Here is a 22,289-nt window from a genome sequence, read left to right as displayed (position 1 = left end):
TATTACGATAATTTGACTCATATTTATAAAATTTCAAGAAATAAATGTAATTATATTTAATTAAAATTACAAACGCTTCAACCCACCACTAGGTAGAAACCATAATCCTAATACTAGATACTGTACTACGATTTTGATTCCGAACAATTATTTTGCTCTTTTCTTGTTGGAGTATTGTTGGAAAGTATAGAAGGTTGAGTTTAAGGGGAGATGTTACTATGTAAGGGTGAAAGTGTTATTTCTGTAATGTGTCTGTGCTTTGCTGTTAGCTCATAATATTTTTGTGCTTCACTTAATTTTGTAAATGGCAAAGGGTCAAAGTGTTATTTTGTCTATTGACTATTGAAAACCGTGAAAATGTATGTACTATAGTTTAGCTGTTCATTTTAATTAAAAAAATGTATTTTCTTTACTGTTTTACATTCTCTTCCCCTTTGTTTACTCTCTCTCTCTCTCATCTTCGACTCGAGGTCATAAACTAGAGTTTAGTTTCTTTATTTATTTTTAATAAAATCTTATTAATAAAGAAGTCTCGATATGTTATTAGAGTATAAATCAAATGATAAATTTAATAATTTAAAGTGTTTATAAATATAAGTGACAACATAATTAATAAAAAATATATTAAATCAAATAGTGATTAACAATTTATAGTGATTATACTTGAACGGAGGTGTTGACACTCAACTAAACAAAAAAGAATCTCATATATAATAAAACTAAATAAAATGAATGATATATAATTATGTGAATTAAAACTTAATACAAATAAATTAATTTTATATAATATATATTTTAATTTTTATATTTATAAATTTAACATATATTTCCGACACTTCTAATCTCAGTTGACATTGGTGGACCTTTCTAGTACTTTCTGTAAATGTGTAAGCCTCTTTGATTGGATCGTTGGGCACCAATTTTTGACTAACAAAAGATGGTGGAAGGAAACCTTAGTGCATGGCCGCTCTTTTCAGTTGCAAAAGGTGCAATGCAACTTTTAAAAACATGGACTAAATTCAGTGAATGGTCACATTTCTTATTTATTGTAATGTACATAAAATAAAGTGATTGACAAATGTTTTCTGTTCGGCTTGCTCGGTTGTACAAAATATAAGATAGAACAGATAGCCTCAAAACTACGCTGGATCAAGTAAAGTAGTTGGGCCAACTAATTTCGAAGTAGATGAAATTGGACTACATAATTGAATCACTTGTAATTAACCAAATCTGTATTACACTTATCTCAATTCCTCTATATCATTAAATCAAATATATTTTAGAACTGACCCGATTTACATGATATAAAGGATAATTACTTGAACTATCCTTCTTTGAGGGGTCTAAAAGATTTTAGCCAGCACACTAAGGATTATAGAAGAATAATAATTAGAATAGGATTGGACGACCTGCTTTTTTCAAGTGCCGGGCCGAAGCAGGCTGGCCCAGTCCATTTGTCACCCCCAATTGAAATTTAAAAGGTACGTAAGATGATATCATTTGTCATCCAATAAGTTGTGGCAGCAGCTTAGGGCTTTTGCGCGAAGCAGATGATCCGATTTCAGTAAACCGCGCGGTCCTACTACTCTCGCGCTAAAATGAGAGAAGAATCTCCACTACTCTAGATTATAAAGCGGTCAGCCGTTCATCCGAAAACATCTTCCCTTCCTGAATCTTCTCGAACTTTCAATCGCAACTAATGGTAACTTATAAATCTACAGCACGAAAGCTCTCTCACAACACAACCAAAATCAAAATACACATTGAAAGCACTTCAAAAGATTAAAAAATCTTTTGTTTCTCTATTTTGCGACGAGACAATGGATGCTCCGTTTTACAAAAGCTACTGGAATTTGCCCTCTCACCGTCTCCAGTCTCCAATTGTCAGAGGGATACCAGTCCACTTCGTCGGATCAGAGCAGCGGGTGGATAGATCTGGTTTTGCCGTGAAGATCCAGAAGGTATTCAGAGGTTTCCTCGTCAGAAAAAGCGTGAAGAAGATCGTGGAGATAAGGAGCCAAGTCGAGGAGGTCGAGAAGCGGATTTCAGAGAAAGAGACTGTAGATTTGATTAAAAGAGACGCAAAGGAGCGTTTAAGAATTAATGAGGTGTTAATGAGTTTGCTCTTTAAGTTGGATTTGGTGAGAGGCGTTGATTCAGGAGTTCGGGATTGTAGAAAAGCCGTTATTAAGAAAGCGATATCATTGCAAGAAATTGTCGACGCAATAGTTTCTGGTAATGCTGACGTGGAATTTAATCGTGCCGATGAGATTGTGATGGAGTGTGCCGAAGATGGTGAAAATCTAGATGGTTCTTTGAAAGACAATACTGAACCTGTGGATAATGAAAAAGATAAAGAAGTTGTTGAAAATTGTGAATTGAAGGCATCGACAAGTGATCGTTTAGAAGAGAGTGTAGAAACGAATCAGACTGAGTCACAGTCCGATTCCTCTGCAAATCCTGAAAGTTCGATCGAAGCGTGCGATGAAGATGTTAATTCATCATTGAAGGACGAAAACAACGCCTTTGAAACACATCAAGCAGAACATAGGGAAGTGAATGGGAAAGAAAATGGAACAGGTGAGGAGAATACGTGGAACAGAGAGCTGTTGGAGAGGATGATAGAGGACAATGAGAAGATGATGGATATGATTGCGCAGTTATTCGAGAGGAACAAAATGCAGTGGAAGTTGTTAAGCTCGTTATCACATAGGGTTGAGCAGCTGGAGAAAGCATTCGTGTGTGAGAGATTGAGGAGGAAGAAAAAGAGAAATTGACGATTGGTTACTGTGAAACGACACTGGGTATCAAGAAATGCGGCAAGAGATATTATATGACACTTTCTGCAATGGAACTGCATTTATGGTTAACTGAGATTTCTTTGGACACCGGAAATGCATTTCATTCATCCTGGATTAAATTTGGAAAGTGAGCTCCTAATGTTTGTGAATTTTATATAATTCTTAAGTAAGGTCGCCCGAATAGCCTGCTACAAACGTAGGACCTATAATTCTTTGGACAAGTTTGTTTGAAGATACAATTGTATCTTAATTGGTTAGTGGTTGTTTGTGTTGGAGTTACCGTTGCATCTAATACCGTTACTTAATTCTATAAATATCCAAATGCTTAATCCCCTTTATTAATAAAGGGGATCTTTATCATCTGCTTTTTGTCTTTTTAATAAATAGCAAAAAGATAATATTTTAAAATTAAATTTAAAAAATTATTAAATTTATAAAAGAATTGTGATATTTTTTTAAATGTTTTTAATTAAATTACAATTTTATTTTTGATTCTAATAATAAATTTTAATAGATAAATAAATATTTATACTTTTAAAAATTTACAGATGTGAATTTATGTTTTCACTAAGCTTTATGTGGTAAATAGTCCTTTGGCCTACAAAAAAAAGGAAAAAATTATGTTGTGAAATTAAAAAAGTAGGTTTATTGACTGAATTTGATTTATAAATTTATGATTAGACTTATATTTAATTCCAACTGAAGTTAAATAAAATTTAATTTAATATCAACTCAAATTAAGTAAAAATTAATTTTATTTTAAATTTAATTAAAAATTATTCAAACTCTATTTATTTTATCAAAAACATATATTTATTCGACATGAAACTCATTTCAGTCGAGTTCAAATCCGAGTCTCAAGTTGATTAAATTGATTTACCTGTAATGAGCACTCTTCACCCTTTGTCTCTGTTCTCTCTCGAACTCAATCTTTCTCTCCCTCTCCGTTTCCCTTTCCCTTGGCTCTTGGACAAAGACTTCGAAAAAAAAAAAAAAAAAACTTAAACCATTTTATACGCACAAATACTTACATCCTTCCTATTAATTCACGTCTCTTCTCCTTCGCTTGTTTCTCGATTTACTTTGTTACTTGTATCTCAGCCTGCCTCTTTCTCTCGCCCTCCGTTTTTCTTTACTTCATTTCTTCTTTCGATTTTTATCACTGTATTCGATGGCTGAAGGCAAGTTGGATCTACCCAACGATCTCCTTTCCTCTAAACCCTCCGATCGTCCCTGGACTTCGAAAGGTTTTCTCTATTTTATATCTCATTCCATTAATCGCTATCTCCAGTCAACACTTAATTCCCACCTTTTTATTTTATTTTCTGCTTTAAACGTATCAAATGCTTTATATTTTTTGAATTGATTGATTGATTTCAATTTGAGAATTTTTTTAATATTTTAATTTTGTTTTATATAATGTAACATTGGAATCCGGCATTGAGGCATTAAGTATTTGAATGTCTATAAAACGACTCTGCAGATATCTTATTTCATGGATGATCGTTATGGTATATTTGCTCGATTGTTTAGTGGATAAAAAACCTAAGTTGTATCTTGTTTTTGTGCTTGTAGTTCATGTAATGCCAGGGGTTGCATCAGGGGGAAATGAGGGTAAGGTGTACTTGGGGATACTTGATGATTCCAAAGGTGGAACACCTTTTATATATCTTTCATTTTGTGTTCATTATCATTTATTTGCTTTTGTGTTCCTATGGGTGATTTGGTTGGTGGTTGATTAATGAACTGCAGATCCTTTGACCTCTGAAAGCAGTGCCCCGCTGTCTCCCCAGTGGCTTTATGCTAAATCAAGTGAAAACAAGATGGTATGTTTTTTTTTTTTTTTTTTTTGGCGGCAAAATATCTTATTATGACTTATTAGCGAATATTATATCAATTGCATTTTTTACTGTTGACTAATTCACTTATCAATCATCTAGATTTGACTAATTGTTATGAGGTTTTTTTTTTTTTTTTTTAATTTCTTGAAATTGCTTGTTTTGGTCTTTCCCCAATTTAATTCTGTTTGTCATGTGTGTATGTGTAGAACCACTCTCTCCCCCACCCCCCTTTTTTTTTACATTTATGTAGTGATATATGTGAAGTAGTATAATGTTATTATTCAATTTGTTCCTGTGCATTCACTTCTAGTTCTTTAGAGAAATTATGGACATCATAAAGAATCACACATCAATCATATGTAGTAATCAGTTGTTTCAGGAGAGATTATGTCTTGTTGAAACAGTTTTCTGGAGTTCTCTTTTTTTTTTTTTCCTGACAGGATGTGTGTGCTCCAATTTCTGTTTCTGTTGGAAACTCCATTGATTCCAACCCAAAGGAGAGCGGGCGTTTGGAAGGGTTGGAGGACAAAAAGGACTGGAGGAGGAGTGTTACAGATGGTGACAGTAGCCGCCGCTGGCGTGAAGAGGAAAGGGAAACTGGTTTACCTGGCTGTAGAAGAGATCGCAGGAAAGTAGATCGTCGTAGTGACATTGTTTCGTCTAGAGATTCAGTTGAGAGTAGAGCTTTAGCGTCTTCTGATCGATGGCATGATGGTAACACACGACGCGATAGCAAATGGTCATCTAGGTGGGGTCCAGAAGAAAAAGAGAAGGAAGCCCGAAGTGTGAAGAGGACAGATGTGGAGAAGGAGAAGGAAGTTGCTCAAAATGAAAACCCATCTTTTGTAAGTAGCAACCAGTCAACTTCTGAACGTGACACAGATGCTCAGGATAAATGGAGACCTCGCCATAGAAGGGATACTCATTCTGCTGGTTCCAGTTCATACCGTGCTGCACCTGGATTTGGACTTGAGAGAGGACGAGTGGAGGGTTCAAATGTGGGATTTACCATTGGACGAGGAAGGTCAAATGTTATTGGGAGGGGGGCTTCATCTGTAGGCCCCATTGGTGAAAGTGGCCCGGGGAAATCTGGCCTTTCAGCTGAAACTTTTTGCTACCCTAGGGGGAAGCTTCTTGACATTTATCGTAGGCAAAAGACTGATCCATCTTCTGCTACTGTGCCCAGTGAAATGGAGGAATTATCCCCTGTAACTCAAGTAGATTTTATTGAGCCATTGGCTTTTGTTGCCCCCGACCCTGAAGAGGAGGTAAAAACTAAAGACTTGTCTGATATGTGATTTTTAATTTGTAACAAAAAAATACTTTTCAATTAATTATTTTTTGTCCCACACTTTTGGTTACCGGATGCTGACAGGCTGTCCTTAGTGATATTTGGAAGGGAAAGATCACAAATATTGGGGTGGTATACAACTTACAGGGACAGGGGAGATCAACTGATTTTGCCTCAGGTATTTATGTAAGTTTTGTTGATTTACTCCATTCTTCTGCACTTGTTGTTTGAGCCTAACAGCCTGTCTCTTGTCTAGGTCCTGAAGACATGGAATCCACTGCAGGAAAGATGGGAGTCCTCCCTGAAGATCTTGATGAGACTGTTCAGAGATTGTCGGAAACTGGAAATGTTGCATATCAATTTGATGACAATGGTACCTTGAAGAATTATGGTTTACATGTGAATGTTTCAGACAGTGACTAATATTTTGATCTAGTTCTTGAAAATAGGATTATTTAAATCTTGTTCAAGAAAGGTTTGTTAATTTTAACTGAGGTCTACATTATATTAAGTTTCCCAAACTGAAGCCAAATTCCCAACCTTGGTGTAAGTAAGATTTGATTTCAGTTCAAGAGACTTTAGCAGTTAAGTTAGTTTGTTACCATAATGTTGAAACAAGGCTATTTATACATGTTTGCAACTGAAAGTAATTGGATGTGTACTATTTCAGGAAGAGAGGTTAATTATGAGGAACATAAATTCGACTTAGACGGAAGGTTCTGAACTCTCTCAAAAAGCAATGGTGTCAGCAGTGCCATAGGCATTGACGCTGCTTATCATTATGATGAAAATTGGCAAATGGAGGATTCAAGTTTGAATAAACAGCCTCAGTTTGATGACATTGACTCTGCTGCTTTTGACATTAGATCCAAGCTTCCTGATGATTCAAGCTTTCTGTTGGATACACCATCATCTGAGCAAAAACAGGGTAGCAATATGCAGCACTTCGGAAGTGTGGGGGAAGACTTATTAAGGGGTACTCCACCAGAGCAACAAATTTTGTACTACATTGATCCTCAAGGGGCAACTCAGGGTCCATTTCTTGGTGCAGACATTCTTTCATGGTTTGAACAAGGTTTTTTTGGGACAGACTTACCTGTTCGCCTGGCTGATGCTCCTGAAGGAACACCTTTCCTAAGTTTGGGTGAGGTGTGGCAACATTTGAAAGATAAAGATGGGAATGTCAGTACTATTGACCGAAATTCTGAGCTGGAAAAATTGGACTCTTTTGGAGGAAATTTGGAGGTTGCGTTACCCGTTTCTGCACCTGTTTCAGCAGTTGCAGTTTCATCCTTGGTAAATAATGTGAGCCTACCTTTGTCTGAGTTTGACAGTCTCTCAACTCAACATATTCAGTCAGGATTATCAGAGCTTGAAGCTCCTTTACAATTGCTCCGACCTGAAGGTCAAAGCATTCAGGATTTTGCTGCACAAGATGAAGGTTTATTTATGTACATTGATATTTTTGGATTGTTTAGTTTACCTTGTCCCCAAAATCCCATGCTAATTGGTTGTGTTTTACTTGTTCCAGAAATCTTGTTTCCAGGAAAAACAGGGGATACTGGATATCCTATTCTAAAATCTTCTGGGAGCATTCATGATACTAGTGTCCAGCCCTCTCATCCAACTGAGTTGACAGATTCTGGCATTGCAGTTCAGAATGATAATAAGTTGCACCCTTTTGGCTTGCTGTCATCTGAGCTTGAAGGAACTCGCACAAGACCTACAAATGTCCCTTTTGACATGGGAAGAACTGCCCCATATGGTGCTATGGCTGATCCAACTCTTGCTGCAGAGACATGTGCGGATATTCATAGAAAAAACATGCTTGCTGACCCCATTGTGTATCAAGATCATATGGCTGCTCACTATATGCGACGCATGGAACAGGAATCCAACCATTTTGATCTAGCAGAGCAGCTTTTGTCCAAACAATTGCAACAACAGCAGCTCCAACAACGAAATATGCTTTCTTATACACGCCTTAATGAATCACTTTTAGAACAGTTGCCAAATCAGAATCTGATTCTTCAACAACAGTTGACAAACCATCTGGCTCCTGATATGGAACATCTTTTGACTGTTCATCTGCAACAACAGCGTCAGCTTGAACTCCAACATCATCAATTGCAGCAACAGCAGCAGTTTCATCAACAACAAAAGCTTTTGCAGGTGTGACAGCAATCTCAAGCGCGACAGGTGCTTTTTGAGCAGTTGATGCATGGTCAAATGCCTGATCTTGCCCTTGGGCACTCACATATTGACACAATAAGAGCAAACAATGTTCTTGATCAGGCTTTATTAGAGCAACGCCTCTTATATGAGATACAACAACGGTGTCATCATCCTCAAAAGTATTTTGTTCCATCTTTAGATCAGCTTGTGCAAATGAAATTGGGTCAGGTGCCACCGCAAGATATTGAAAGAGAACTGTTTGAGATAATGTCACGTGCTCAAAATGGAAAAACGTCAGTGCTGGATCATCAGATTCTTCAGGACCAGATAAGAGCTAGACAGTTATCAATGGGATTAAGCCAGCGAACCAATGTGCATGAGGGGATGCATATTGATTCGATTTGGCCAGCCGATGAGCCTGATCCGTTTCTTAGGAATCTTTCAGGTGCTCACTCCTCAGGGTTTAGCCCACTAGATATTTACCAGCAGCAACAGAGGCCATCTCATGAGGAGCAGCTGGGTCAAGTTGAAAGGAATATTTCATTACAAGAGCAGCTGCAGCAAGGAATTTTTGAGCCTGGCTCACTGTCATTTGAGTGGCCCTTGTCTTTGCCTGCTGGTGCTCCAGGGATGAATTTGGATGCACTTAATGCTGTGGCTCATCATCATGGTTTAGATGTAAAGGAGTTGAGCTCATGTATGCAATCTGCTGGTCATGCAGGGACGTTTCCTTCAAGTGTTCACCTTCATAATCTAGCCCCAAACCAGTTCAATGCTTCACATTTGGATGCAGTGGAGGGTCACTGGTCTGAAAACAATGGGCAGCTTGCGAATGAGTGGGTGGAATCTCGAATTCAACAGTTGCACATTAATGCTGAGCGGCAGATAAGGGAGCCAGAAGTTAAAATGGGTTCTGAAGATCCAAGTTTATGGATGTCAGATAGGTCCCATGATGACAAGTCAAGGCAATTGTTGATGGAGTTGCTCCATAAGAGATCAGGTCAGCACCCTGTCGAGTCATTGGACATGGATATGAATGGTGTACCATTTGGAAAGAGGTCAGCATCGGGAATCTACTCTGAGTCAAGCTCTTCCAGTTACCCATTCTGTAGTCATCCTGATCAAGAAGCAGGTCCAAACAATTCATTTACTGTAGGATCTTACAGTTCTAATTCATCTGACCCACAGCAGGTTTATGTAGCTGAAAGGAAGGCTACCAGTTTTGATAGTAGTGAGAAATTATGGTTAAGACCTGAATCTGGAACATTATCCGAGGGAGAATCATTTTTGTCGGGTGTGAATGATGGTGATCGGGTAATTTACACTGATTCTAACATGATTGGTCAGTCATCTGTAAACAATGAGTTCTCCAATGTGGATGCAACGGACCATGGGTCCAAGAGTGATGATATGATTAAGGGTTCCATTTTTGAGGTTCAAGATGGCATGGCCAAGCAAGTAAGTTTGGCTACTTTAGATCGGGTGGAGATTCCAACTAATGCTCTTAGCAGACATAATTCACATGTTGCAGGTAATTTTCTCTCGCATATTTTGTAGCACTGTATTTTGTTGGAGTGATTTTGATATTTTCTCTATCTATCTTCAGGTAGTGATGCAGGTTTTTATGATTCTTTCTCAGAAGATATTTCCAAGGATAAGTAAGTATCATTTCCCTGAATTTCGTTGCTGTTGAGGTGTGGGAAAAAGTATTACCAAAAACAAAACCATATAGATCCGCACTTTTAGAGAAACTGTAGTGAAAAACATGGATAGGCCTCCTTTGGAAAAGAGTTAATACTTAGCTTCCTGAACATATTTCTCTCAGCTAAATTGCAGTTGGACCTGGGTGTATGAAGCTAGCAAGTTTGTTGTTCCATTGCATATGTGATCTTTTCTATGACGGACTGTATAATATTTCATGGCTATGCTATAATTTATGATAGTGTAATTAATGGATGAATGAGCTTGAAACATGGATGGAATATAGCATAGTTATTTGGTGACTGGACTGGAACATGCCTCTGATCAGTAGGACATTTGACGGGGTTGAATCTTTACCCTGGATTTGGGCATTTTAGAATATCCACCAGTCTCACGTGTGTGTGTGTGTGTAAATGTGCAACATTTATAACAATTTGTGTGGCCTTCTTGTTGGTGTGTGTGTGTGCGCGCGTGCTTGTACACCCGCGTGCATGCAACATTTATAACATTTTTTGTAATGCTTTTCTCACCTTGAGATCCTCTTTAACAGGGTGCAGGTCACATCCGCGATTCAAGAAAATATTTTGCCGAGACATCCACCGGTCTCGTGTGCTTCATCATCCCAGGAAGGATTGTCTGATCTCACTTCTAATCCAGCTTTGAGAGGAAAAGTTTCATCTAGTGCTGATGGTATTGATATCTCTAAAATCTCCTAATTTATGTATATGTTTCCCAGAGGGACGGGCTGGGTTCAGTGATAATTTTTAATCATAATCCTTAAAAGATTTTATTCTGTGTCACTTACTCAAGGCACCCTTGCGGTTGGTAACTTTGCTTGAAGCAAATGTAGAGGATCCTCGTGATTTCATTTCTTTGTAGCAATGGTAGAGAAGGAATTTTAAGTTGATTAATTAATTTCTTATTATTAGTCCGGCAAATAATTTATATATTTGAAATCTTCAGCTAGGCAAAATGCTGGAGGAAATTCTGTAAGCCAAGGTTCAGACATGACTTGGGGGAAGAAAGAAATGAGGTTTTGCCGCACCTCATCCTGCAGCGATGCAGAAGCTTCAGAGCCTTCATTCATAGACATGCTAAAGAGTAATACAAAGAAAAGTGTTACACCCGACACTCATGCAACAATGGGGATGTCAGATCAAGATGGGACACAAGGTGGTCGAAGTGGTAAAAAAAGGGGAAAGAAAGGAAGGCAAATTGATCCGGCTCTCCTGGGATTTAAAGTTACAAGTAATCGCATCATGATGGGTGAAATCCAGCGCCTGGATGATTAGCCCAAGTAAATTTGTAGTTTCCATGTAATGCCCATTTTTTTAGTTTTATAGGTTGAGATGAAAATTATTTGATTTTTTTTCATATACATGTTCATGCTAATACAGGAAGAAATCTGGTTAGGACTAGGATATTTTTTACATCCATAGTCTTGTACAGACTGATCATTTCTCTATAGAATCATGTTGAAAACATTGTCTATTTTTTTTAATTTTTTTTAACTTAACGTGGGCATTTCCTTCTTATCAGCTTTCAGAAACTGCCTCAAAAGGGCTATGCAAATCTTGTTGGGGCAAGAGATCAATCTGTAATTGTTTGATTATTTGGAAAGAAAGATTCGATATGATAGAGAGAAACTAAATTTATAAGTTTACACTTTACAATACCATGTCAATGAAGGAATATTTATACCATTTGATGAATCTTTGAGGTTAATTGACTCTAGTGAATCAACATGTGATCGAAAAGACAATGTCTAAGATGGAACATAGCTTTAAAGTAAAGAAACAACCACCTCTACATTTCCAAATGGACCTTTTGTCCTGTGTCTCTCACTTGGACGTCTAGAGGAAGTGACAGGGTCTTCAGGTTAAGCACAGCTCATTGGGGGCAAGGCCATAAATGAAAACCATCAAGTTAATTTTCATGTGTATCATATATGCATATGGAAAAGAGAAAAAAAATCATAAGCTTAACATTTTGCGATATTGTAACTCAACAAACCTAGTCAATAAAGAATGCTCAAATTTATGATCAGTGGGCTGCACGAGTGCCCCATCCACACTCGCTTCTGGCATGCACAAAAAGAACAAAAAAGACACAAAAATAAAAGAATTACATCTCTGTCACGTTAATATTACAAAACAACACCATCTCATATTCAACAAATCAATGTAATAAGAATTTACGTATCCTTTGAAATCATAATCTTGCCTGTAAATTTCTAATCAAATAGTGGTGAAGGGCAAGAAGAGGACATGGACTAAAGAAGGTTCTCCAAGTGTATGAAAGCCACCATATAATCATATTTTCACACATTTTTTTTTTTACAAATTAACATTTATAGTACCCAATTCCGACGACATCAGGAATCAAAACTCATGAAATTTTAAGTCGATGCAAACCCATGTAAGATCAGATGGTAAATAACATATAATGCACTAACTATGCTAAAGATATGAAGCCTACCTGGAGCAAGAAAACATTTCCAGGTATAAAGAGGGGTTCTTGGCCAGGAAAGTTTGGGTATTTATGGCAGCCTTCACAGCGTAAAAAAGTTGTAAGCATTTTGAAATCCATTTGCTTATTACTACTTACCATCTTCAGGTGAAACTCGTACTTGTAGATGTGAATCGATAGTTTTGATAATTGAAAAAGATTTTGTCTGTGATTTATTGGAGCTCATTTTTTTCAGCAGAGACTGTGATGGTGATTTTTTATGATTGGAGAGTGAAAATGAGGAAAGGCTGAAGCTTTAAACAGTCCAATTATAGTTGTAATCGTTGCGATCATAAATATAAAACTAATTAGAGTTAAGTTTCGATTTTTTTATTTTTTTTTTAAATTTGAAGGCATTAGTTTATACGATAAATTTTATAGTTGCAGGGAAAATACTAGTAATAACCATTTATGATTTTAGCGAAATGTCATTGACGTCCAGAGCAACGGATATTCCAAAAATGCCTGGCGGTGGATACTGGATAGATAAGATACCATCGGAGGATACATATGTCATTTTGAACCAACTCGTCTCTCGAATTCCACGTTTCAACAAAACACCACCAAACCCAGTAGCGCCACCATCCTCTTATCAGTTTATCTTCATCAGCACAACATGGCGGCTACTTTCACAACCCAAGTATAATCGCTTCCATCCAGTCCTCGTTTTTTTTTTTTAATTTTTTTAAATTTCTGTTTACGCTGCAAAATAAATCTGACTTTTTTTTTTTGTTTTTCGCAGTTCAACGTAGTAGGCTCGGTATCGGGTCCACGAACAACCTTTTGTCACGCAACAGTGTTGGGTGCCACGTGTAATGCAATCAAAATTCCCAAAAGGATTGCTTTGCCGGCCAATGCTTCTTCTTGCTCCAGCTTCTTCTCTGGTTCGTTTCGTCCGGTTCCTCTAACTTCTTCCAACAAGAAACCCGGTTATCGTAGCTTGGTCCGTGCTAGTGCTGAGGTTAGGGTTTTGTTATTTCTTATATTTTTTTACGTTTTCTCAGTTAGCAAAATGTTTCCAGGTTGAGAATTTGGACTTTGATATGGGTCTCTTATGTAATTTTATGAAATGGTAAAAGCCCTGATATTGAAGTCGGAACATTAGGGTTTACATAATAAGCTAATGTAATTAGTATTTTGAGAAGAAAACTTGAGGTTTTGATTTGTGTTTTTGGGTTGTTTCAGGAAGCAAGTTTACAATCCAAAGTTACCAATAAAGTGTTTTTTGACATAAGCATTGGGAATCCTGTAGGGAAACTTGCTGGAAGAATTGTGATTGGATTGTACGGTGATGATGTGCCACAAACGGCTGAGAACTTCCGTGCTCTATGCACAGGTAGTTTCATATGATTCTTATTTTATTAACGTTAAACACCAGTTCAGGTTTTTCTTGTTTCTCTTTTCTTTTCTTTTTTTCCAGAGTGGTCTGGTTTTTGTATTTATAATTTGATTTCATTTGTGTGTCTATGAGTAGGAGAGAAGGGCTTTGGCTACAAAGGTTCTGCATTTCATCGTGTCATCAGAGATTTCATGATTCAAGGAGGAGATTTTGACAAAGGAAATGTGGGTTCTCTCTCACAGTTCTGGATTGCATATTTAATTAGTTGAATTTTTGAAATTAGGGATGACAATTTGGACCCGATTTTAGGGGCCCCGACCCTCTCCGATTGGGGATGAAAAAAATCCCCATAATACGGGGATACATATGTCCCGCCCCGCCCGTTCCCCTAAATCTAATACTAGTATATTTTAATTAGTTTAATATTTTTAATTACAAATTCGTTAGTATTTCCTATGCAAGTTGTTTTTAAATTAATTTTGCTTTTAAAATTGATTATTGCAAGTTAGTTTTTAAAATATTGTTTTATATCAACATGAAGAATTAATGATGATATCAACATAAAGAGTTACTAATGAAGAGATTGATTATTGTATATTGTTAAATTTTGTGAAAACTTTATATTTGAACTAAAATAACAATGAATATTTTGTAGCTCTTGTAGCAAGTGATATTTTGGAAAAGTATGATTTATTTTATTTATTGAAATATAGGAAGGAATTAAAATTTATATTTACGGGTATGAGGAGGGGATTTTTCCCCGCGGGGACGGGAAAGGGATTTTCCTTCGCGGGGAGGGGACGCAGATTCTTTGTTATCCCCGTAACGGGGACGGGGATTGATATCCCCTCCCTGCCCCTCCCCGTTGCCATCCCTACTTGAAATGAGCTACATGTTTTTCCAAGAAGGTTCTTAGTAGAGTGGCTTTGCATCATACTGATAAGGCTGACACTATTTTTCTTTGTTGTGTTTTAAGATAATCAAGTTTCTAAGCTTTTTATCCATTTTGTATTACCAATTCAATTCCCCTTAATACATGAAAATTATAAATAAAGGTAGGTCAATGCCCTCTTCATTTTTGGAACATTGGTGACTAGTGTGTTTAGCCTGTGAATACAATTAATATTATTGATCCCAAAGCTATTTTTTTACTTTTGGGTTTTTTTTTTTTTTTAACTTAATTGATGGATGAAATTGGTTTTTCTGAAATGGAATTTAAAGACTTATTTTGGGATGATATTTGGTATATTATTATTTTTTTTTTTGGGACAAAACTTGTCCTTGCCACAAAAATGGCTGCTATATAGGGCAAACAAGGTTAGAGTTAAACTCTAGCTGACTTTGAATAGGATAAACAAATGTAGGTCTGCTTGGTTATTTGCATCAAGTGGGTTATAATCCATAACTTTGAGGGTAAAAATGTTGGTTGGGATTAAGTTTATTTCAACACCACCTTTATAGTTCTTAGGAAGGTGGAACTCGGGCATTGAAAATATGATGGATTCACTGCACAGCTGCATGAATTTATTCTGGACTTTTATTCCTGCTTTTTGCATGGATAGGATTGTAAGATTGTTTGATGCCACCAAGTTATATTGAGAGAATGACTATCACCTTTTTGGGCCAAGATTGTGTAAAGTATCACTCTGTGGACAAAGAGTCTTAAAAATGTTTGAATAATTAAATATATCAGACGAGGGTAACATATCACTTGTAGAGTTGTATGCCAACTCCTCAGGTGAAAAGTACTCCTCTTGTGCCTGTCCATTTCAGCAATTTCAATAGTATTCAAGTTTCTCCTTTTTCTGAAGTTTATATATGATTTTTAATCTGAATTCTTGAAGCTAGTGCTTCTCATGAATTTCAATTGCTACTTAGGTGTTATATTTCTGTTTTCATTCTCCCTGTCCCTTGACTAGCAATGGATGCGACTAATTTTGATGCTGTGCTGACTTTTAGGCATTAGGCTAGTTTTTTAATTTGCAAATACTTTATATTTGTTCCTTTTGCTCCATTTCTGTCTTGTATTACCCCTAATAGTTGTCAAATATTTGTTTGATATGACAAATCGTTCAACCAAATTACCTTTGATCAATATTTATGTATCAGAAAATTTTTTATATATATATAGGTATGTTGATGAATTATCTTTCATTTAGGTCATTACCATGAGCTTGAGTTAGATCCCTTATGTTTCACTTAACTTTGCTTCTAACTATGAAATATTTTGTAGGGAACTGGAGGTAAAAGTATATATGGCCGTACATTTAAAGATGAGAATTTCAAATGTAAGTTGATCCTTCTCACATTACTTGTGTAAAACACACTTCTCAATAGAGCTCTTGTAGGCTATATCCTTTTACTTCAAGAGGAAATAAAAAGATTATTGGAGGACCATCTGATTAAATGTCATTTTTTCATTCATTTTAAGACTTTTGCCCTATAGCAGTATATTTAATTTAAAAAGTGATTATGGCTTTGTGGGAATTACTGACTGGCGCTTTAGGTTACCTGATATGATCCTTTCTTTTCATGTTAAACTGATTTTCCACTATATCCATTTAATTCCGCACGTTTAAGTCTGACGTGTATAATGTATTGCAGTGGCACATACTGGACCAGGAGTAGTTAGCATGGCAAATGCAGGTCCCAACACTAATGGAAGCCAATTTTTCATTTGCACTGTGAAGGTATGCAGGTTTCTTCCCCACTAAAAGGAAAAATTACAAGTTAAAAATTTGCTTGCAATTCATGTTAACATTCTGTATGTATATTCCAGGATGACCTTTGAGAGGTAAGAATAATTGACTGCTATCTTTAATCTGCATTTTGGAATAATCTTTTTTTATCCAAGAAGAATAGTATTTGAATCCGCTTGCTTGATAAAGTTTACTACCTACCTGACTAATTAGAATAGGAATAGTATATGCATTTCTCAACCAAACTTTACCATTCCAAGAAATAGATATTTCAGTGGAAATGTCAAAAGTTGATTCTTTTGATCTGTTCTCATGGTTATCTTTCTTCTTCTGATGTTGGCCAAAATTAACTTGTATTTGATCTTCACTTTTTATTTCAAAAGTGCTGGTTGAACTGCTGGTATGAAACATGGTGTTCCTATGTATCTTCTGATGTTTAATTATGAAAATTTCTGAGGGACTTTCCACTAAAGAAATGCAAAAAGACATCACTAGACAAATAGCTTGCTCAATGTCATAATATCGAAATTGCATGTGTACTTGTTTGTATATTTATAGAGAAAATGTTCCATGCTCATGTATATTGCATTTGTCCAATGAACTTAAGTTCTTGTAGCTGTCTTTGTTATTTTATTCATTATTCATTGTGATGTTGGTACTTCAAAATTGAAATTTGTTTCATTGAATAATGATAATGGAAGCACCCTTATGACACAGATTGTCATTAAGCTGGATGGTTGGTGCAAGTTTTCCACATTGTCCTTGGTGAATAACTTTAGCTAGTAAACAGTTTAGTTATGTAATGCACACATGAGATGCTTTTTGTTTGACTGGACATATTGATATGTCTCTGATATTTTGGCAAATGACAGACACCATGGCTAGATCAGAGGCATGTTGTTTTTGGGCAAGTTTTGGAAGGCATGGACATTGTTAAGCTGATTGAGTCGCAAGAGACTGACAGAGGAGACCGTCCTCTAAAGAAAGTGGTCATTAGTGACTGTGGTGAGCTTCCCATGACTGAAGTATGATGAGATCAATTCTAGTTGTTTTACTGCAGCTTTAAATATTGGAGTAGCCTTTCCAGTTTAATGGGCTTGTATTGAATGACTTTGGATTGGAGCCATTTTTGAAAGTCGAGTATGGTCCCATGTATTCAGTAGATAAGATTAATCAATCGGTAGTTAAAATTGATACTGGTAAATTTTTACCAGTCAAATTGTTGAGATGTATGAATGGCTACAGCGGACTTTCGATTGAATTAAATTTTACTGTTTGATGATGTGGGTTTACAAAAAATACTACCACAAAATCAAGTTGTGATAGAATTTATGATTTCACTTTTTTTGGTCAATGCGTGATGGCATTATGATTATTAGATTGGAATGATGGATGACTATCTGCCCATATCCTTTAAAGTCTGTTGTGTTGCATTTGCAAGGAGGTGACAGGCAAACATCACGTGCCGCTATTAGGATAGTCACGTGACTTTATGGTGGACTGGACTATGTTCTGTTACGTTAATTTCCGCTCACCTCCACCGCGAAATACAAAAGTGCGTTCATAACCGTGGTCCCCACCGTATCTGGCGGCTTTCCTTTGCCTTTTTTTGCGATCCCTATCTTGCATCTGTACTTTTGTGTTAGCTGTCTTCACAACTTCCTTTAATAAAACGACAACCAGACTGGAGACTGACCTTTCTATTCTTTAATTATTTTGGATTAATTTTGTCTTTCATTGATCTTATTATTGTCCACATCATTACTATTAGAATTAGAATGAATAAAATTATGTGATTTCAAATTAAGATTTTAATAATTTATTAAATAATAAATTAACTTATGATTTTGGATTCAGATAGAAGCAACCATGTCCAAGTCTTTGATTAAAATCAATGAATCCAATAGGCAAAGATTCGATTTCAAACAATCAATCTTGATGGCTCAATTAATCATTAACATCATAATCACCTCAGGAATCTCAGAGCCTGCTTTCATTTCTTTCATAAACGAAGAAAAAGGATCTGGTAGGCCGCCAAACTTTCAACCTGAAGCTTGGCAAGAGGTCTAAGACTCCAAGTGGAATTACATTACAATGTTAAATTGGGAAAAGTTCAGTACCTTTCCTGTCTGGACAACCATTGTCGTCTACTCTATTCTGCTAGGCTGACCTTGGATTACAGAATGCCGAAATCAAATTGCAAAATTTCATGTCACACTCAGACAAAATATTAATTTGGATTTTCATTTCTATTGCGTTGCTTTTTGTGGTGACTGATGTGCATAATGTGTGCTCTCTACATCGCTGACTTCAACTCAACAAATAAATTCCCATTTTCAAGCACAGCCTGCACAGGCAAAACACTACTACTCCCAAAAAAAAAAAAAAAAAACAAGACTTTGCGTGAAAATCTGGCATTCAAACATTTCCTTTATTTGGATACTGACATTGAGAGGATTTTGATCCCAATTCAAACAGGTTGATTCAGTCTATAAAAAGTCTAAAAATTTGCGTGACATTCTTGCACGCAAACTTTTCCTTTATTAGATGCTGATGAAATAATTGGGAGGATACAAATCCCCATTCAGCAACCTCAAGCTGTATTGCACTGCATTACCTGTTTCTATGCCGGTGAGAATGCTTATAGAACTATAACTGGGAATGTGAAATGAAAATTCTACCAAGTAGAAGAAGAGTTATGTATGCATTTACAATATCTTTCAAGACAAAAGAGAAGCAAATATGAAATGTATTTACATGAAGCTCTACATTGTTGGAACAAGCGTGTGGCCTGACCGACCTGACGGTCTTGATGGGACTAACATAAATGCATTGCAATGTGGCTCTATAACTAAGGCAAACTAAACCAACATGTACATGCTCTGGCAACTTCTAGTTTACCCAGTGAGCAACTCAAGAATATGACTTTAGCAAGCCCAACTGATAGAGGAACTTCTCTGATCTACTTCTGAATAGATTACCCAGAGAAAATCTTCCACTCTCCTGAGGTGAAGAATTTGAGTCAGCTTCATCCTTCACTCTAAGTATAGTCTGACCAATCTCTTGACGAACTGCTTCAATTGTTTCACTCTTCACAGGATTTCCTGATGTGTCAATCACATAGAAAATGTTTGCAGCTTGGGAACCCCTGGTAGTAACCTCAGCTCGGGTGACTGAAAGACCATTTTCTCTGAATATGCGAGTAACATCAGACAGAAGGCCAACTCTGTCTTCACAACGAAGTTCTAGACTTATTCCCTGCATAAAAAACAATGCAATGACATTAAACAGTGATCAGGTGAAGAAGAAATGAAACTAAATTCTAATAAAGATCTCCAAATGCCTGTACCTCAGAAGCTCGTCTCTTGATGGCAGCCTCCAAGCAATTTACTACCCTTTGTCTCTCCGCGTCAGAACTAATAGGGTTCCCGTCCATATGCCTGATATAATATTCCTACACATGGTAAAGCCAATATTAATATGAGATGCCTCAAATTAATTCCATTTAACATTCGCGATGACTTGCCACTCATTTTGAGAAAAAAGGCAAAGTTTAAACTCAAATAAAATAGAAAAAGTCATTTAGAAATTGGAAAAGCAACTAGAGAGTTTAAGGACTACCAGGTGAGCCTCTGGTCCTTCAGCTATGACAGTTGCATGGTACACCACATATTGCATATCCGTCAATGTGCACACCGTATCAAACAGTAGCTTAGGGCGGTCTGGGCACCTCAAGTTCACAACAGTGTATCCCTTATCTGAAACATTTTCAATAGTTACAAGAGGTTTGCATCGCTTACTTGCTGACCCGACTGTATCATTCATATCATAATCACGATCAGCATACATCATTTGATGCAGCCTCCTTTCCTTATGAGTGGAACCCACAGAAACAACGGTATTGGCACTCCTCTTATCTCTATGCCCTTTGAGAACATGCAAAAGAAGTTGTTTGATCTTAGAAAGTGTATCAGGATCGTCAATTGGCAATCCAGTAGCTTCACTAGTAATGTAAACCACTGATGCCATTCTAGAATTATGGGTCCAGACTTCTGCAGCTACCACATTACATTTGAGGTCGGTAAGAACAGCGAAAACCTCTGAAAGTAAACCAGGCCTGTCTCTTCCTGTCAGTTCAATGGTTGTGTGTTCTGGGGCAGCTTGAACACCCACAGACCTTCTTAAGGATCGGAAGCTTCGAGCCCTTGGTCCCAGTGACTGTATGATGAAAATCAATCATTAACGCCTCACAGAAAACAAATGGATCCACAAAATAGTAGCTACGACATCACAAAGCAATTAAAACAGAACTACTGTTTCTTCTCAGCCTGGTCCTTCAGTTATCTACTTCTTTATGCATTTAATTAAGGTCATTAATTTTGACAAGTCCTTGTTAGCTAGAGATTGGAGCCCACTAACAATTAAATATTCAGTAACCGCTCTAAAACCATATATGTACCTATGTACAATTCAACCGGCCATGTTTCTTTTCCCAGCATTAAAGCATTCAGCAAAGGTTTTATGAAAACTGTTTTCTGTCCTCTCTATAATTTTCCCTCTTTTGGAAGGATGGGAATCTGTCACTGATTAAGAATGATGAATAGCAATTTTTTTAGTATGAATGTGATAAAATCAATCCCTCTTCTAGTTTTAAATTGAGAACTAAAGAAAGGATAGTATAAAACTGTACAAGGCAGCTTTTAATTCCATAATAGTTCCGGAAAATGGTTAAAACCAATGGAATCTACTCTGAAGTGTCATTTTGACCTCTAAAGTTTGCTCAAAACAGATAAAAACTAAATAAAAAATTCAAAGCGTCTGTCAATAAAAAATAAAAATCAAAACTATATTCTCAATTCCATTCCAACTTGGATCTCTATGTAATTATGTTTCAAAAAACTTCTTGGTTACAAGAAATCAAGGTTTCTGCAGATCTACCTGTTGAATTCTTTCAGCTACGTCATTCTCCGAGAGCTTGTTCCCATGCTTATCTGTAACATGAAACACTGCAACGAACAATGAAATTAAGCCCAACTCAAACAACAAGAAGAACAAAAATTCATTAAGGCTAAGCCTTTGAGAATCAAAAGCTAACCATCCATGAACCACTCCCCATCTGAAGAAATGTAAGCTCGACGAATTATAAGATCCATGTCATTCAAAACCTGAACAACCTCTAACAAACTTCCACGCTTATTTGTACTATCAACCTGCAGAACATTCGAAAGAAAAAAATTCAGATAAAAATCGTCAAGAATCTGATAGTAATATAACCAGAGAATTCCATATAATTCAAGCAAGCACCTTTATCAAAGTAGCCTTCCTGCTTGAGGAGTTTTCAACAGTGACCCTGCAAATCCCACATCACCAAGAAACAAAATCACTTATCTTTAAAGCCGAAACCTTTCAAGCGCCGCCATTTCAGCTCAAGAAAAGGAATTTTTTTAAAGAAAAACAATAAAAAAAAAGAAGCAAACTTTAATACAAGAATTAAATAGAACAAAATTAAAATGAAAGAATCAAGAAGAAAAGACACCTTGGAGGGTTCATTCGAAGCACAAGCTTCTCATACTCATCATCAACTCTAAGAGATGAAGTCCAGCAATCCATTTCAGAAAGAAGAAAGTAGAGATTAAGAATTGAAGAAGCAAAAGCGAAGAAGAATTATAGGAAAAAAACTAGAAATGGAACTGTCTGAGTTGTGTGTGTTGTAAATTTGTGTTTGTTGGGTGGTGGTGGCGGCTAGGAGTTTTGGAGGGACACAAACACATAACACATCGCAGAACCCAACATTTAGCCAAGAATTTATAAATACATCGCAAAAAATAAATTCAACAAAAATCTGGTATTAAAACTTTAAAGGGAGAGGGGATGGCCCTATCATCCGGGCTTTGTCGCTGGCTTAAGTGGGTACTACCATTTCCCTTCAACTGT

General features: G+C 36.6%; 4 protein-coding genes and 1 long non-coding RNA gene across 5 annotated transcripts; 3 read left to right on the top strand and 2 right to left on the bottom strand.

The window, feature by feature from the left end:
- The first annotated feature begins 1,820 nt into the window (after positions 1-1,820).
- On the top strand, positions 1,821-2,777 carry LOC123216371. Its single transcript, XM_044636796.1, has one exon. It carries the CDS (start codon positions 1,821-1,823, stop codon positions 2,775-2,777), a length of 957 nt encoding a protein of 318 aa, XP_044492731.1.
- Positions 2,778-3,642: 865 nt separating this feature from the next.
- On the top strand, positions 3,643-11,293 carry LOC123216370 (protein ESSENTIAL FOR POTEXVIRUS ACCUMULATION 1-like). Its single transcript, XM_044636795.1, is given in 11 exon segments — positions 3,643-4,048; positions 4,377-4,451; positions 4,554-4,627; positions 5,083-5,910; positions 6,018-6,111; positions 6,190-6,348; positions 6,655-7,374; positions 7,465-9,639; positions 9,715-9,766; positions 10,360-10,499; positions 10,773-11,293. Coding segments are annotated over 11 exon segments (4,722 nt in total). The 5' UTR covers positions 3,643-3,972; the 3' UTR covers positions 11,102-11,293.
- A 151-nt stretch (positions 11,294-11,444) lies between these two features.
- LOC123217453 lies at positions 11,445-12,649 on the bottom strand. The gene is made up of 2 exons (XR_006502489.1): positions 12,288-12,649; positions 11,445-11,889 (listed from the first exon to the last, which is right to left on the bottom strand). It is a non-coding gene; the product is annotated as an uncharacterized LOC123217453 (long non-coding RNA).
- A 143-nt stretch (positions 12,650-12,792) lies between these two features.
- Positions 12,793-17,637, top strand: LOC123217452 (photosynthetic NDH subunit of lumenal location 5, chloroplastic-like). Its single transcript, XM_044638490.1, has 7 exons — positions 12,793-12,957; positions 13,060-13,278; positions 13,503-13,653; positions 13,792-13,880; positions 15,890-15,944; positions 16,261-16,346; positions 17,228-17,637. Exons 1-7 carry the CDS (start codon positions 12,934-12,936, stop codon positions 17,384-17,386), a joined length of 783 nt encoding a protein of 260 aa, XP_044494425.1. The 5' UTR covers positions 12,793-12,933; the 3' UTR covers positions 17,387-17,637.
- A 1,382-nt stretch (positions 17,638-19,019) lies between these two features.
- Positions 19,020-22,289, bottom strand: LOC123217194 (ACT domain-containing protein ACR4-like). Its single transcript, XM_044638014.1, has 7 exons — positions 21,892-22,289; positions 21,660-21,705; positions 21,451-21,565; positions 21,294-21,361; positions 19,977-20,573; positions 19,705-19,809; positions 19,020-19,613 (listed from the first exon to the last, which is right to left on the bottom strand). The coding sequence occupies exons 1-7, from the start codon at positions 21,963-21,965 to the stop codon at positions 19,269-19,271; spliced, it is 1,350 nt and encodes a 449-aa protein (XP_044493949.1). The 5' UTR covers positions 21,966-22,289; the 3' UTR covers positions 19,020-19,268.

Source organism: Mangifera indica, chromosome 5 (assembly GCF_011075055.1).
Source record: "Mangifera indica cultivar Alphonso chromosome 5, CATAS_Mindica_2.1, whole genome shotgun sequence".
Taxonomy (NCBI): Eukaryota; Viridiplantae; Streptophyta; class Magnoliopsida; order Sapindales; family Anacardiaceae; genus Mangifera; species Mangifera indica.
Note: the sequence above shows the minus strand (reverse complement) of the source record. Positions and strands in the feature narration are given on the sequence as shown.

Coding starts and splice junctions, on each gene's coding strand:
- LOC123217194 (XM_044638014.1), bottom strand. CDS start 21,965: ATGGATTGCTGGACTTCATCTCTTAGAGTTGATGATGAGTATGAGAAG. Junction 21,362..21,450: donor TGGGGAGTGGTTCATGGATG/GTTAGCTTTTGA, acceptor TGTTCGTTGCAG/TGTTTCATGTTACAGATAAG. Junction 19,614..19,704: donor TCAAGAGACGAGCTTCTGAG/GTACAGGCATTT, acceptor TTTTTTATGCAG/GGAATAAGTCTAGAACTTCG.
- LOC123217452 (XM_044638490.1), top strand. CDS start 12,934: ATGGCGGCTACTTTCACAACCCAA. Junction 13,654..13,791: donor CTTCCGTGCTCTATGCACAG/GTAGTTTCATAT, acceptor GTCTATGAGTAG/GAGAGAAGGGCTTTGGCTAC. Junction 16,347..17,227: donor TTTTCATTTGCACTGTGAAG/GTATGCAGGTTT, acceptor GGCAAATGACAG/ACACCATGGCTAGATCAGAG.
- LOC123216371 (XM_044636796.1), top strand. CDS start 1,821: ATGGATGCTCCGTTTTACAAAAGCTACTGGAATTTGCCCTCTCACCGT.